Source organism: Lynx rufus, unplaced genomic scaffold, assembly GCF_022079265.1.
Source record: "Lynx rufus isolate CCGP_SWC_20201006 ecotype Redwood Valley unplaced genomic scaffold, mLynRuf1.p SCAF_7, whole genome shotgun sequence".
Classification (NCBI taxonomy): Eukaryota; Metazoa; Chordata; class Mammalia; order Carnivora; family Felidae; genus Lynx; species Lynx rufus.
Genome location: NW_025814889.1, coordinates 37,550,201 through 37,562,670, shown reverse-complemented (window position 1 = coordinate 37,562,670; position 12,470 = coordinate 37,550,201). Strand labels below are relative to the sequence as shown.

Sequence of the window (12,470 nt, the reverse complement as noted above, 5' to 3'; positions counted from 1 at the left end):
CTCCCTCCTACTCCTCTGGCCAAGGTGCAGATGCTCCCAAAGTGGGAACCACTCATTTTAGTCACATGGTTTAAGACATGGATATTCAAACCAAAATATGGTGTTTAACTTTATTCATTGTATTTTATTTTACTCTGGTAAGAACACTTAACATGAGACCTACTCTCTTCAGTTTTTAAATGTACAATATAGCCTTGTTAACTACAGGCACAATGTTGTACAGCAGATCTCTAGAACTTACTCATCATGTGTAATCAAAACTATGCCCACTGGTTAGCAATTTCCCATTTCCCCCTCTTCCCCAGCCCCTGGTAACCACCATTCTAGTCTCTGATTTTATGAGTTTGACTATTTTAGTTACCTTCCATAAGTGGGATCATGCTGTATTTGTCTTTCTGACTGACTTATTTTACTTAATGTCTTCAAGGTTCATCAATGTGGTCATGTATTATAGGATTTCCTTCTTTTTAAAGTTTGAATGGTATTCCATTGTATGTATATACCACATTTTCTTTATCCATTTATTCATTGATGGACACTTAGATTGCTTATAATCTTGGCTATTGTGAATAGTGTTGCATTGAATATTGGGGTGCTAATATCACTTCAAGATCCTGATTTCAGTTCTTTTGGATAAATACCCAGAAGTGGGATTTCTGGATCATATGATAGTTCTATTTTTAATTTTTTGAGAAACCTCCATACTGTTTTCCATAGCAACATTTTGCATTCTCACCAACAGTGTACAAAGATTCCAATTTCTACACATCCTCCTCAACACTTGTCATATACATATGTTTTGATGAAAGCCATCATAACGGGTGAGGTGATACCTCATTGTGGTTTTGATTTGTATTTCCCTGGTAATGAGTCACATTGAGCATCTTTTCATATACCTGTTGGCCTTTTGTTTGTCTTCTTTGGAGGAATGTTTCACTCAGGTAAACTCAACTCAGCTCATTTTTAATTGAGTTATTATTTTTTTTTTGCTCTTGAGTTGTAGGACTTTCTTATATATTTTGGAAATTAATTGCTTATCTGATACATGGTTTGCAAATATTTTCTCCCATTCCGTATGTTACCATTTCACTCTGTTGTTTCCTTTCTGGCTTAATGTAGTCCCACTTGTGTATTTCTGTTTTTGTTGCCTGTGGTTTAGGTGTCCTATCCATGAAACAATTGCCAAGGCCAATGTCGTGAATCTTCCCCCGGTGTTTTTTTCCTTCTAGGAGTTTTATGGTTTCAGGTCTTATGTTTAAGTCTTTCATCCATTTTGAGCTGCTTTTGTGTACAGTAAGATACAGATCCAAATTCATTATTTTGCACGTGGATATCCACTTTTCTCAACCCATTTGTTGAAGAGACCCTCTTTCTCCCATTGTGCATTCTTCGCACCTTCATCAAAGATTAATTGAATGTACATGTATAGAATTCCCAGTTTTATTTTACTGCTGTGAACGTTTGGTGCTATGAATAGTTTTTATCAATCTATGTTTATATTTATCTTGGGTAAATACCTAGGAATGTGATTACAGGGTCATGTGGTAAGTGCATGTTTAACTTTGTAAGAAACTGCCAGAGTGCTTTCTGAAGTGTTGCACCATTTTACATTTCCACCAGAAAGACGTGTGTGAGAGTTCCAGGTGCTCCACACCCTTTTCAACACTTGCTATTTTCAGACTTTTAAATTTTACTAATTCTGGTGAGTGTGGAATGGTTTCTCATGGAGGTTTTAATGTGCATTTCCCTAATAACTAACCACTTCATTAGTATATTTTCTTTGGCAGAGTATCTATTTTAAATCTTTTGTACATTTTTTTCCATAAGGTTGTTGATCTTATTATTAAGTTGTAAGGATTATTCATTTTTTAAACAGTGTCTTTCAAAGAGAATATTTCTTATTTTGATGAAGTCTAATTTATTAATTTTTTTCTTATGATCTGTGCTATTTATGTCCTAGCTAGGAAATCTCTGCATACTCTAAGATACACATTTTCTCCTGTGTTTTCTTTGAGAAGTTTTAAATGGTATCTGCTACTTTAGGTCTATATTCCATTTTGTATTAATTTATATATAAATATGGCACAAGGTATGAGGTTAATTTTATTTTATTTTAAAATGTTTTAACGTTTATTTTTGAGAGAGAAAGAGGGAGACAGAGCATGAGAGGGGAGGGGCAGAGAGAGAGGGAGACACAGAATCCAAAGCAGGCTCCAGACTGAGCTGCCAGCACAGAACCCGACACAGGGCTCAAGCTCACAAACCACAAGATCATGACCTGAGCTGAAGTCAGACGCCCAACTGACTGAGCCACCCAGGCGCCCCGTTCTTGTTTTTCAAAGTTGTTTTGGCTATTCAGCCTCTCCCACCCCTCAGGAATAGGAGTGACCTCTGAGCAAGGGAGTGACCTTTTCCTCCTATTCCTCATGTTTAGATAGAGAAGACTTCCCGGAGGAGGTGAAAAAATTAAGAGACAGTGAAAAAAAATTAAAGGAGCTCAGTCTTCAGGCTCTGCCAGCCCTAGTGATGATGGTACCAGGAGGGGTAGGTGTCAGGGAAGTGACGGGAAATGATTTTATAATTTCTGCCTTTTCCTGGAACTCAAGGAATCTTCTTTGGAGAGGTTCCCTGGTGGTTAGATCTGCTGTGTTCACCTCAGTGAAGGAGAGGAGGGGGTTCCTCGTTCAAAGTTGCTCCTCTGGGATCCTGGTTTTGCCTCCTTGATTCTCCTACTGGGAGTCCCCCTTCTTCATGCCTCTACTTACTGTGATATTGTACACACCATTAGTTCCTCCAAACTACTCCACCATTTTTATGGCCATGCAGTGGAATCCTGAGTCTCAAACTGAATATAGATGTGGGAAGTGATAGGTGTACAGTGTCCCAGAATTTCGAGGGCCTGGCCCTGGCTAAAGCTTTAATTAGCTCCTAGCTAAGTGCTGGTGCCCTGAGTGGTGAACACACTCTGCCTCTTTGCTGAGGATCTCGGGGACATTTGTTGAAATTCTGAACCTGACCCCCAGGGCACAGGTACACCTGGTGGCAGGAACTGGGGTGGGGGGGTACATTCTCTGCCATACCTGCATACCTGGGTCATGGCTCTGAGCCCTTCTGGTTTCTTCCCTGTCTCCTTCCTCCTCCTCCCCCTTCTCCTCATTCCTAGGGGCTATAATCAGACATTTGAGATCCAGACAATTCCCTGAACACTCTGATTTGCCCCAGGAACCAAGGGCTGGAGTGAGGGAGATGAGGGTGTCTGGAAGACGGAGCTGGGACTTTGGTCAGGGAACTACTCTAGACAAATTACTTCCCCACTCCATGCCTCAATTTTCTCATTTGGGAAATGAGGGGTCAGATTCAATTATTTTCCTTATTGCCCTTTTACAAAACTAGATTAGTTGCATTAATTATTTGTCCATAATCTATAGATTATATGTAATCCATAAGCAATAATTTATTAGATCAACACAAATCCAAGATAAAAATGTCCATGATCTGTCCTGAAATGACATTAATATTTGTGTAGGTTCCTGAAACTTTCTAGTCCTTGTTCAGGTACATATCCAATTTTAATGTATTTACAATAATGTCATGAGTAGGAATTTATATTTAACATTTTCAGCTAACATTACACCAAGCATATTTTTTCCTTTTCCGTTTTTTGCCTACTCTGTCCCAGTGCCTTCTTGCTGAGGTAGCCAGTGTGAACAGCTTAGTTATATATGCACTTAGATATATATATATATATATATATATATATATATGCATATATATATGTAGAAATACAGCGCAATGTATAGAATAGGCATTTGAGGGAGAGGGGTCCTTGTTTATTTTACAAAACTACATATGCTTCTCTGAAGCTTCCTTTTCTCATTTAGCCATACGTGTGGAAATCCATCCAGGCCAAGAGATATCACACATAATTCCATATAGAGGTACAGTGCACAACTCCCTGGTATAAAAGAAGCTATCCCAATTCATTCAACCATGCCCTGATTGGTGGGGACTCGGGTTATTTCCAGTTGTTTTGTTTCCCCCACTGAAAACAATGCTGCCACAACATTTTGTACAAATACTTTTGTGAACAGGTTACTTACATTTCTAGGGTATAAAATTACAGAGGTGGGATTGCCAGGTCAGAAGACATGTGCTCTTTTTTTTTTTTTTTTTTTTTTGAGAGAGAGACAGAGACAGAGACAGAGACAGAGACAGAAAGCAAGCAGTGGGGTGGGGAGAGGGGGAGAGAGAGAGAGAATTTTTTTAAAAAATTTATTTATTTAAATTCAAGTTAGTTAACATACAGTGTAGTATTGGTTTCAGGAGTAGAACCCAGTGATTCATCACTTACATACAACACCCAGTGCTCATCCCAACAAGTGCCCTCCTTAATGCCCATCACCCATTTAGCCCATCCCCCCACCCATCTGCCTTCTAGCAACCCTCAGTTTGTTCTCTGTATTTAAGAGTCTTTTACGGTTTGCCTCCCTCGCTGTTTTTATCTTCTTTCCCTTCTCCTATGTTTATCTGTTATCTTTCTCAAATTCCACACAGGTGAAGTCATATGATGTTTGTCTTTCTCTGACTGACTTATTTTGCTTAGCATAATACCCTCTAGTTCCACTCACTTTGCTGCAAATGGCAAGATTTTATTCTTTTTGATCGCTGAATAATACTCCACTGTATATATATATATTCTCTTTCCATACTTTGGCTATTGTTGATAGTGCTGCTATAAACATTGGGGTGCATGTGACCCTTTGAATTAGCATTGTTGTATCATTTGGATAAATTCCTAGTAGTGCAACTGCTGGGTTGTAGGCTAGTTCTATTTTCAACTTTTTTTTTTTTAATTTTTTTTTCAACGTTTATTTATTTTTGGGACAGAGAGAGACAGAGCATGAACGGGGGAGGGGCAGAGAGAGAGGGAGACACAGAATTGGAAACAGGCTCCAGGCTCTGAGCCATCAGCCCAGAGCCCGACACGGGGCTCGAACTCACGGACCGCAAGATCGTGACCTGGCTGAAGTCGGACGCTCAACCGACTGCGCCACCCAGGCGCCCCTATTTTCAACTTTTTGAGGAACCTCCACACTGTCTTCCAGAGTGGCTGCACCAGTTTGCATTCCCACCAGCAGCGCAGAAGGTTTCCCCTTTCTCCACATCCTAGTCAACATCTGTTATTTCCTGAGTTGATAATTTTAGCCACTCTGACTGGTGTGAGGTGTATCTCATTGTGGTTTTGATTTGTATTTCCCTGATGATGAATGATGTTGAACATCTTTTCACGTGTCTGTGACCATCTGGATGTCTTCTTTGGAAAAGTGTCTACTTATGTCTTCTGCCCATTTCTTCTCTGGATTATTTGTTTTGTTTTGTTTTGTTTTTTTGGTGTTGAGTTTGCTAAGTTCCTTATAGATTTTGAATACTAACCCTTTAGAGAGAGAGAGAGAGAGAGAGAGAGAGAGAGAATCTTAAGCTGGGTCCACACTCAGCTCAGAGCCTGACGTGGGGCTTGATCTCATGACCATGAGATCATGACATGAGCCGGAATCAAGAGTCAGAAGCTCAACCGACTGAGCCCCACAGGTGCCCGACATGAGTTCTTTTTTTTTCTTTTTTCTTTTTTTATTTTTTCAATATATGAAATTTATTGTCAGATTGGTTTCCATACAACACCCAGTGCTCATCCCAAAAGATGCCCTCCTCAATACCCATCACCCACCCTCCCCTCCCTCCCACCCCCCATCAACCCTCAGTTTGTTCTCAGTTTTTAAGAGTCTCTTATGCTTTGGCTCTCTCCCACTCGAACCTCTTTTTTTTTTTCCTTCCCCTCCCCCATGGGTTTCTGTTAAGTTTCTCAGGATCCACATAAGAGTAAAAACATATGGTATCTGTCTTTCTCTCTATGGCTTATTTCACTTATCATCACACTCTCCAGTTCCATCCACGTTGCTACAAAGGGCCATATTTCATTCTTTCTCATTGCCATGTAGTACTTCATTGTGTATATAAACCACAATTTCTTTATCCATTCATCAGTTGATGGACATTTAGGCTCTTTCCATAATGTGGCTATTGTTGAGAGTGCTGCTATAAACATTGGGGTACAAGTGCCCCTATGCATCAGTACTCCTGTATCCCTTGGGTAAATTCCTAGCAGTGCTATTGCTGGGTCATAGGGTAGGTCTATTTTTAATTTTCTGAGGAACCTCCACACTGTTTTCCAGAGTGGCTGCACCAATTTGCATTCCCACCAACAGTACAAGAGGCTTCCTGTTTCTCCACATCCTCTCCAGCATCTACAGTCTCCTGATTTGTTCATTTTGGCCACTCTGACTGGCGTGAGGTGATATCTGAGTGTGGTTTTGATTTGTATTTCCCTGATAAGGAGTGACGTTGAGCATCTTTTCATGTGCCTGTTGGCCATCTGGATGTCTTCTTTAGAGAAGTATCTATTCATGTTTTCTGCCCATTTCTTCACTGGGTTATTTGTTTTTCGGGTGTGGAGTTTGGTGAGCTCTATATAGATTTTGGATACTAGCCCTTTGTCCGATATGTCATTTGCAAATATCTTTTCCCATTCCATTGGTTGCCTTTTAGTTTTGTTGGTTGTTTCCTTTGCTGTGCAGAAGCTTTTTATCTTCATAAGGTCCCAGTAATTCATTTTTGCTTTTAATTCCCTTGCCTTTGGGGATGTGTCAAGTAAGAGATTGCTACGGCTGAGGTCAGAGAGGTCTTTTCCTGCTTTCTCCTCTAGGGTTTTGATGGTTTCCTGTCTCACATTCAGGTCCTTTATCCATTTTGAGTTTATTTTTGTGAATGGTGTGAGAACGTGGTCTAGTTTCAACCTTCTGCATGTTGCTGTCCAGTTCTCCCAGCACCATTTGTTAAAGAGGCTGTCTTTTTTCCATTGGATGTTCTTTCCTGCTTTGTCAAAGATGAGTTGGCCATATGTTTGTGGGTCTAGTTCTGGGGTTTCTATTCTATTCCATTGGTCTATGTGTCTGTTTTTGTGCCAATACCATGCTGTCTTGATGATTACGGCTTTGTAGTAGAGGCTAAAGTCTGGGATTGTGATGCCTCCTGCTTTGGTCTTCTTCTTCAAAATTCCTTTGGCTATTCGGGGCCTTTTGTGGTTCCATATGAATTTTAGGATTGCTTGTTCTACCTTCGAGAAGAATGCTGGTGCAATTTTGATTGGGATTGCATTGAATGTGTAGATAGCTTTGGGTAGTATTGATATTTTGACAATATTTATTCTTCCAATCCATAAGCAGGGAATGTCTTTCCATTTCTTTATGTCTTCTTCAATTACCTTCAAAAGCTTTCTATAGTTTTCAGCATACAGATCTGTTACATCTTTGGTTAGGTATTTTCCTAGGTATTCTATGCTTCTTAGGTATTCCTAGGTATTTTATTCCTAGGTATTTTATGCTTCTTGGTGCAATTGTGAATGGGATCAGTTTCTTTATTTGTCTTTCTGTTGCTTCATTGTTAGTGTATAAGAATGCAACTGACTTCTGTACATTGATTTTGTATCCGACATGAGTTCTTTTTAATTTCCAAAACAGCTGTAAAACTTCACAACCACACAGGTGGGAGACAAGGGCACGTTTCTCCCCACATTCACACCAGCACTTATTGTAACTAGTCTTTTGAATGTTTGCCAGTATGGTGGTTGGGAAATGGCATCTCAGTGCTGCTTTAATTTGCACTTCCCTATTGACTAGTAAGGTAGAGCATCTTTCCATCTATTTACCAGCGCTTTGGATTTCCTCTTCTGTCAACTGGGATTCCTAATCTTTGCCCATTTTTTCTACTGGGTCTGTCTTTGCATTATGAATTTGTGGGATCTCAATGTAGGATATGAAGGCCTTCTGTCAGAAGGATATGGCCTTCTGTCAGATGTGTTGCAGATATATTTTCCCACTTTATCATTTGTTGTTTGGCTTATGAGAGTATCTTTTTCCATACAAGATGTTTTCATTGTATGTAGTCAGATATGTTTCTTTTTCTTAATGGCATTTCAATTTCCTGTTTTGTTTTGAAGTCTCCACAACACATAAACTGTATTCCTAAGTTTCCTTGTAAATCTTCTCTTGTTTTATGTTTTCTCACTTAAGCATGAAATCTTTCTGGAATTATTTTTGTCAGATTAAGGTAGGCTCCAACATTATTTTCTTCCATGAGAAGAGATAAACTCAGCAGTTTCTTTCTTTCTTTCTTTCTTTCTTTCTTTCTTTCTTTCTTTCTTAGAGAGAGAGAGAGAGAGAGAGAGGGCACAAGTGACAGCAAGTGAGCAAGGGGCAGAGAGAGAGAGAGGATCCCATGAGGGGCAGAGAGAGAGGGAGAGAGAAGCCGGGCTTACCCAAAGCGGGGTTCATATTTTACCCAAAGTGAGACTCATGTTCACCTGAAGTGGGGCTCCAGCTTACTTGAAGCTGGGCTCTGTTCACCTAAAGCCGGGCTTGTGTTCACCCAAGGTGGGACTCGAACTCACAAACCATGAGATCATGACCTGAGCTGTAGTCAGATGCTTAACCATTAGGCACCCCAAACACAGCAGTTTCTAATCTATGCTCTTATAATCCTGGGGCCCCCAAGAGACACATGGGAGGAGGCTACCAAGACTGGGACCAGCAGATCAAGGAGGCATAGACCTCCAATTCCCTGACCATAGAGGGACCACCTTCGTTGTTTTACAAAATGGGCTTCCAGGAAAGATTGGGTTTGGACAAAGTGTTCTGAGGCTAACGGAAGTTTTAAAAATGTCTTTTGGGAAATCTTTGGGGGCCCTCCCAGGTCTGTCATTCTCTGACTCCATGATGGTGAATGCTTGCTAAGGGAGAGAAGACCACATGTCAGCATACCTTCATCCAAAATTAATTTTACTGTTAAATCCCAAGGTGGCTCAAAGTAGATATTAGAATCACAGAGTTTTAGAGATGGAAGTCACCTTGAAAATCATCTAGTCTAATGGCTCTCAATTCTGACTACCTTTTGAATCACCTGGGACCTTATAAAAAGTCCTTATAAAAAGTCCTGGACCTTATAAAAGTCTAGACCAAGTGAATCAGTCCCTGGGGGTTAGGGCCCAGGCATTGATGGTTTTTAAAGCTCCTGGTGATTCTAATAAGCAGCTAGGGTTGAGAACCACTTCTCTGGTTCAACTCATTTACTTCATTAGTAAATAAATTGCGGCCTGGAAAAGGTGATGAGGTATCACACAGCTGGCTAGCTGTAGAGTTGGCACTAGAATTTCTATCTCCGCCTCCGGGTTAGCGTTTTCATTTGCATCAAACAAATCCCTCATCAAGCACCGTGCCTTGGATTTTCAGCCAGCAACCCTAAAATCTCTGTATGAGTGCTTTCTACCTTCGCATACGATCAGCTTAAACACATTCCCTGCATACAGTTCTGTGCACGATGGGTGAATAGACCTAGTTTGGCCTTGCCAGATCATAGTAGGGAACGGGGTCATAAAGAACTATAATGATAAACGGGAGGGCTGAATAAATGGTACATCCTATGCAGAGGACAGGGCCGGGGATGGGGGGTGCTCAGAAGGAGGAGGAGGAGGTGGTTGATGGGAGGTCCGGGGACTGCAAGCAGGAGGTGGTGTTTGAACTGGGCGTACTGCATGTTGGAGAAGAGCCAGAAGCTCCTCCCTGGAGTAATGTTAACACAGGTTGAAGGGTTCTCGGGTCAGGTGGTGGAGGATGTGTCAGTGCCAGCTGGGCCCAACATGTCAAGGCCGCCCCTGACCTTCTCCCTCTTGCTCTGCCCTCAGGAATGAGACCGTGCTGCACCAGTTCTGCTGCCCAGCCGCTGACGCCGAGCAGAAGCCCGCCTGCTCCGACTTGGCCTCCCAAAGGTGGGAATGCATTGGTGGCCGTCCTCCCTTCCCCACCCCCACTGTCCTTCCCCTCGAAGCAAAGCACACTGCACAGCGCCATTCGGCCTCTTCCTCTGAGTCCTGTGTTTTTGTCTGTCTGTCTGTTTTTACCTCCTGCCTCATGCCTTCTATTGCTCTTGCCTTCCTCTGGTCCCCAGATGAGCCATTCCCAACTCTGGAGGCCATTATACCCTAATGTTCAAATGCCAAACTTAGGCTCCTTCCCCTAAAGAGCCTACATAAAATATCATCTTTTTAGAAATCAAGGGAAGTTAGTTGGATTATACACAGAATATATAATCACGTGGTAGGGTGTCTGGCACTAAGCAGGTGCTCAGTCCAGGGTTGTGCCTGCCTTTTCTATGGTAGCAAAGATTTCTTCTTTTCTTTCTAATCTTTCTCCTCCCATAAAAGAGCCAAGATGACTGAGTTTTAATTGTCAGGCTTTTCACTGAGTTAGCTGTTGACCTGGGAAGGAAGGGGGAGAATGTTGAGTCAGGGGTTGGTGTCACTGTCTCAGGCCTGCTTCATCTTGTCGTGGGTTAGTCATAGTCCCTTTCTCGTTTGTTAATTTTTTTAATTAAAGAATTTTAAATTAATTTAACTATTTTAACTAGCAAAATATCAGATCACTTCCTAGTCACTGATGACATCTTAGGGTAATAAAACTTAGATATATATACATATATTTGATGGAACGGGCCCAGCATGCCAATCTAATCAGACAGAAAATGTGAATTTTACAGCACATATTTGGGGTCTCTCCAATAATGCCAACAACATAGCTGTCTTCCGCAGGGAGTAGTCATCGTCATCACAAAACCAAATTGTTTAGCTTTTACGTGTACTATAAACTTTTCCTTTTAACGTGGAGTACCTCCACCTCTAAGTTTCTGTGCGGAATTATCATCACGTTTGCAAAGCCTGCACGGGAAGGGCGGTGAGTAACAAAGTGCTGAATGGATACAGAAACGCTGCAAGGCTGCGGGCACCGCCTGCTTCCCACAATGTGGCCCCTCTCCTCCACAGCTGTTTGCTGCAGACGTCTTACAATGTGGGACTAACACCTAACAGCCGCCTGAACAGGTGCTCAGAGAGTTCTTTGGGTTTCTTAAGCTCTAGACTCCCCTGGAACATAAGCGTAGGTAAATAATTCTGCGCCACGCAGATCATTTCCTCAGCTAGGGTAGGAGAAATGAGGAGTCACTCTGAGTAGCTGAACGCGGACCCTCTCCCCTCCACCTCCCATTTTGTGGCCCCTCCTCCTTGCACTTCTGTGCTTCTGTCTGTCTTCCACCTTCACCTGTCTCTCTGCTTCACCTCTCCCATTCTGGCCCACATCAAATTCCTCTCCTGTGTCTACATCCCGGGGCCTTGGTCACGCTTTGTTCTCTTTCCACCAATTCTTCTTAGTTCTGCACATTTCTCTCTCTTTTTTTACTTGTTTCTTATGTCACTGGGAGTCAAGATACTTGGATTCTGGCCTGAACTTGGCCTCATCTACAGTCTCCTGTTGTTGGGATGAACTTGGGCAAGTTGCTCAGCTCCCCTGGGCCTCAATTTCCCAAGAGGGTGGTCTGTCAGGAAAGTAACACTGACGCATAATCTCATTGGGTCTTTCAGCTGCTCAGTGAGGTTAGACCAGGCTTTCTCGTCCCTGTCTTATTTGAGAGCAGAGTACGTTTCAGAGCACTCAAGGGCCCTGCCTATAATCACGTGGCCAGAAAGTACCAGCGCCCAGACTTGCCCTGAAGGCATGTCACTCCTACCGCTCACCATTTCTTTGTTTGAGACTGAGTGATTCCATGATCTTTCCTCCTTTATTCCTTGGAGAGCACTAGGTAGGCATCAGAGATGGTAGCTATTGACACAAAGACACAAAATCACCCCTGAAAGGCATCACTACTCATGTTCCCTTAAAGGGAAGTCAGGGCTGGGGTGTAGGCAGGACTCTGAGGTGTCAGAGTCAGGCCAAAGCAAGTGGCACTTTGGGATCCTTCAGTCCAGGGCTGAGGGAGGTGTGCTTGTTCCGAGGGTGACCAGGTAGGATCATGGAAGGCAAAGAGAGGGACGGAGCATTGTGCCCATGCCCTGGGTGGTCTGTGGGTCAAGTTCTGTGCCCGGGGACATAAGAACAAGTAAGGCCACTTGAGTTCTGGAGGATCTCCCCATCTAGTTTCCAATTTCCAAATTGGAAATGGCTCACCTGGAAACTGGAAGTAGACAGAAATGGGAGAATGTGAGGGCAGGAGAGAAGAGAAAAGAGGACAGAGAGCGGAGTGGCATCAGGATGATCTTCGAGGAAAGAGACAGAGGGTCCTGGTTCCTTCCAATGGGCTGTCACTATTCAGACACACAGCTGAGTCTTCTTCCTAAAAATCTCCTCCTTGGCAGGCGGGGAGAAGGGCTGTCTAGTCTGCCTCCCACCCCGTCAATCCAGCTCCATTCAGTAAGCATTTAATTGCTACTACCCAAGCACAAGGCATCGGCGAAGATGGATGACAGGGTGCCCTCAAGCTCAGTCCTAGGGGTGTGGCAACAGGAATCCTTCCTTGGATTTTCCATGGTCATC

At 42.6% G+C, this 12,470-nt stretch overlaps 1 protein-coding gene across 1 annotated transcript in view; it reads left to right on the top strand.

The window, feature by feature from the left end:
- Positions 1–12,470, top strand: part of IQSEC3 (IQ motif and Sec7 domain ArfGEF 3) — a 105,235-nt gene that overhangs the window by 24,312 nt on the left and 68,453 nt on the right. Inside the window, 1 exon segment of the mRNA XM_047067193.1 lies at positions 9,794–9,877. Within this exon segment, the coding sequence (XP_046923149.1) occupies positions 9,794–9,877 (84 nt within the window).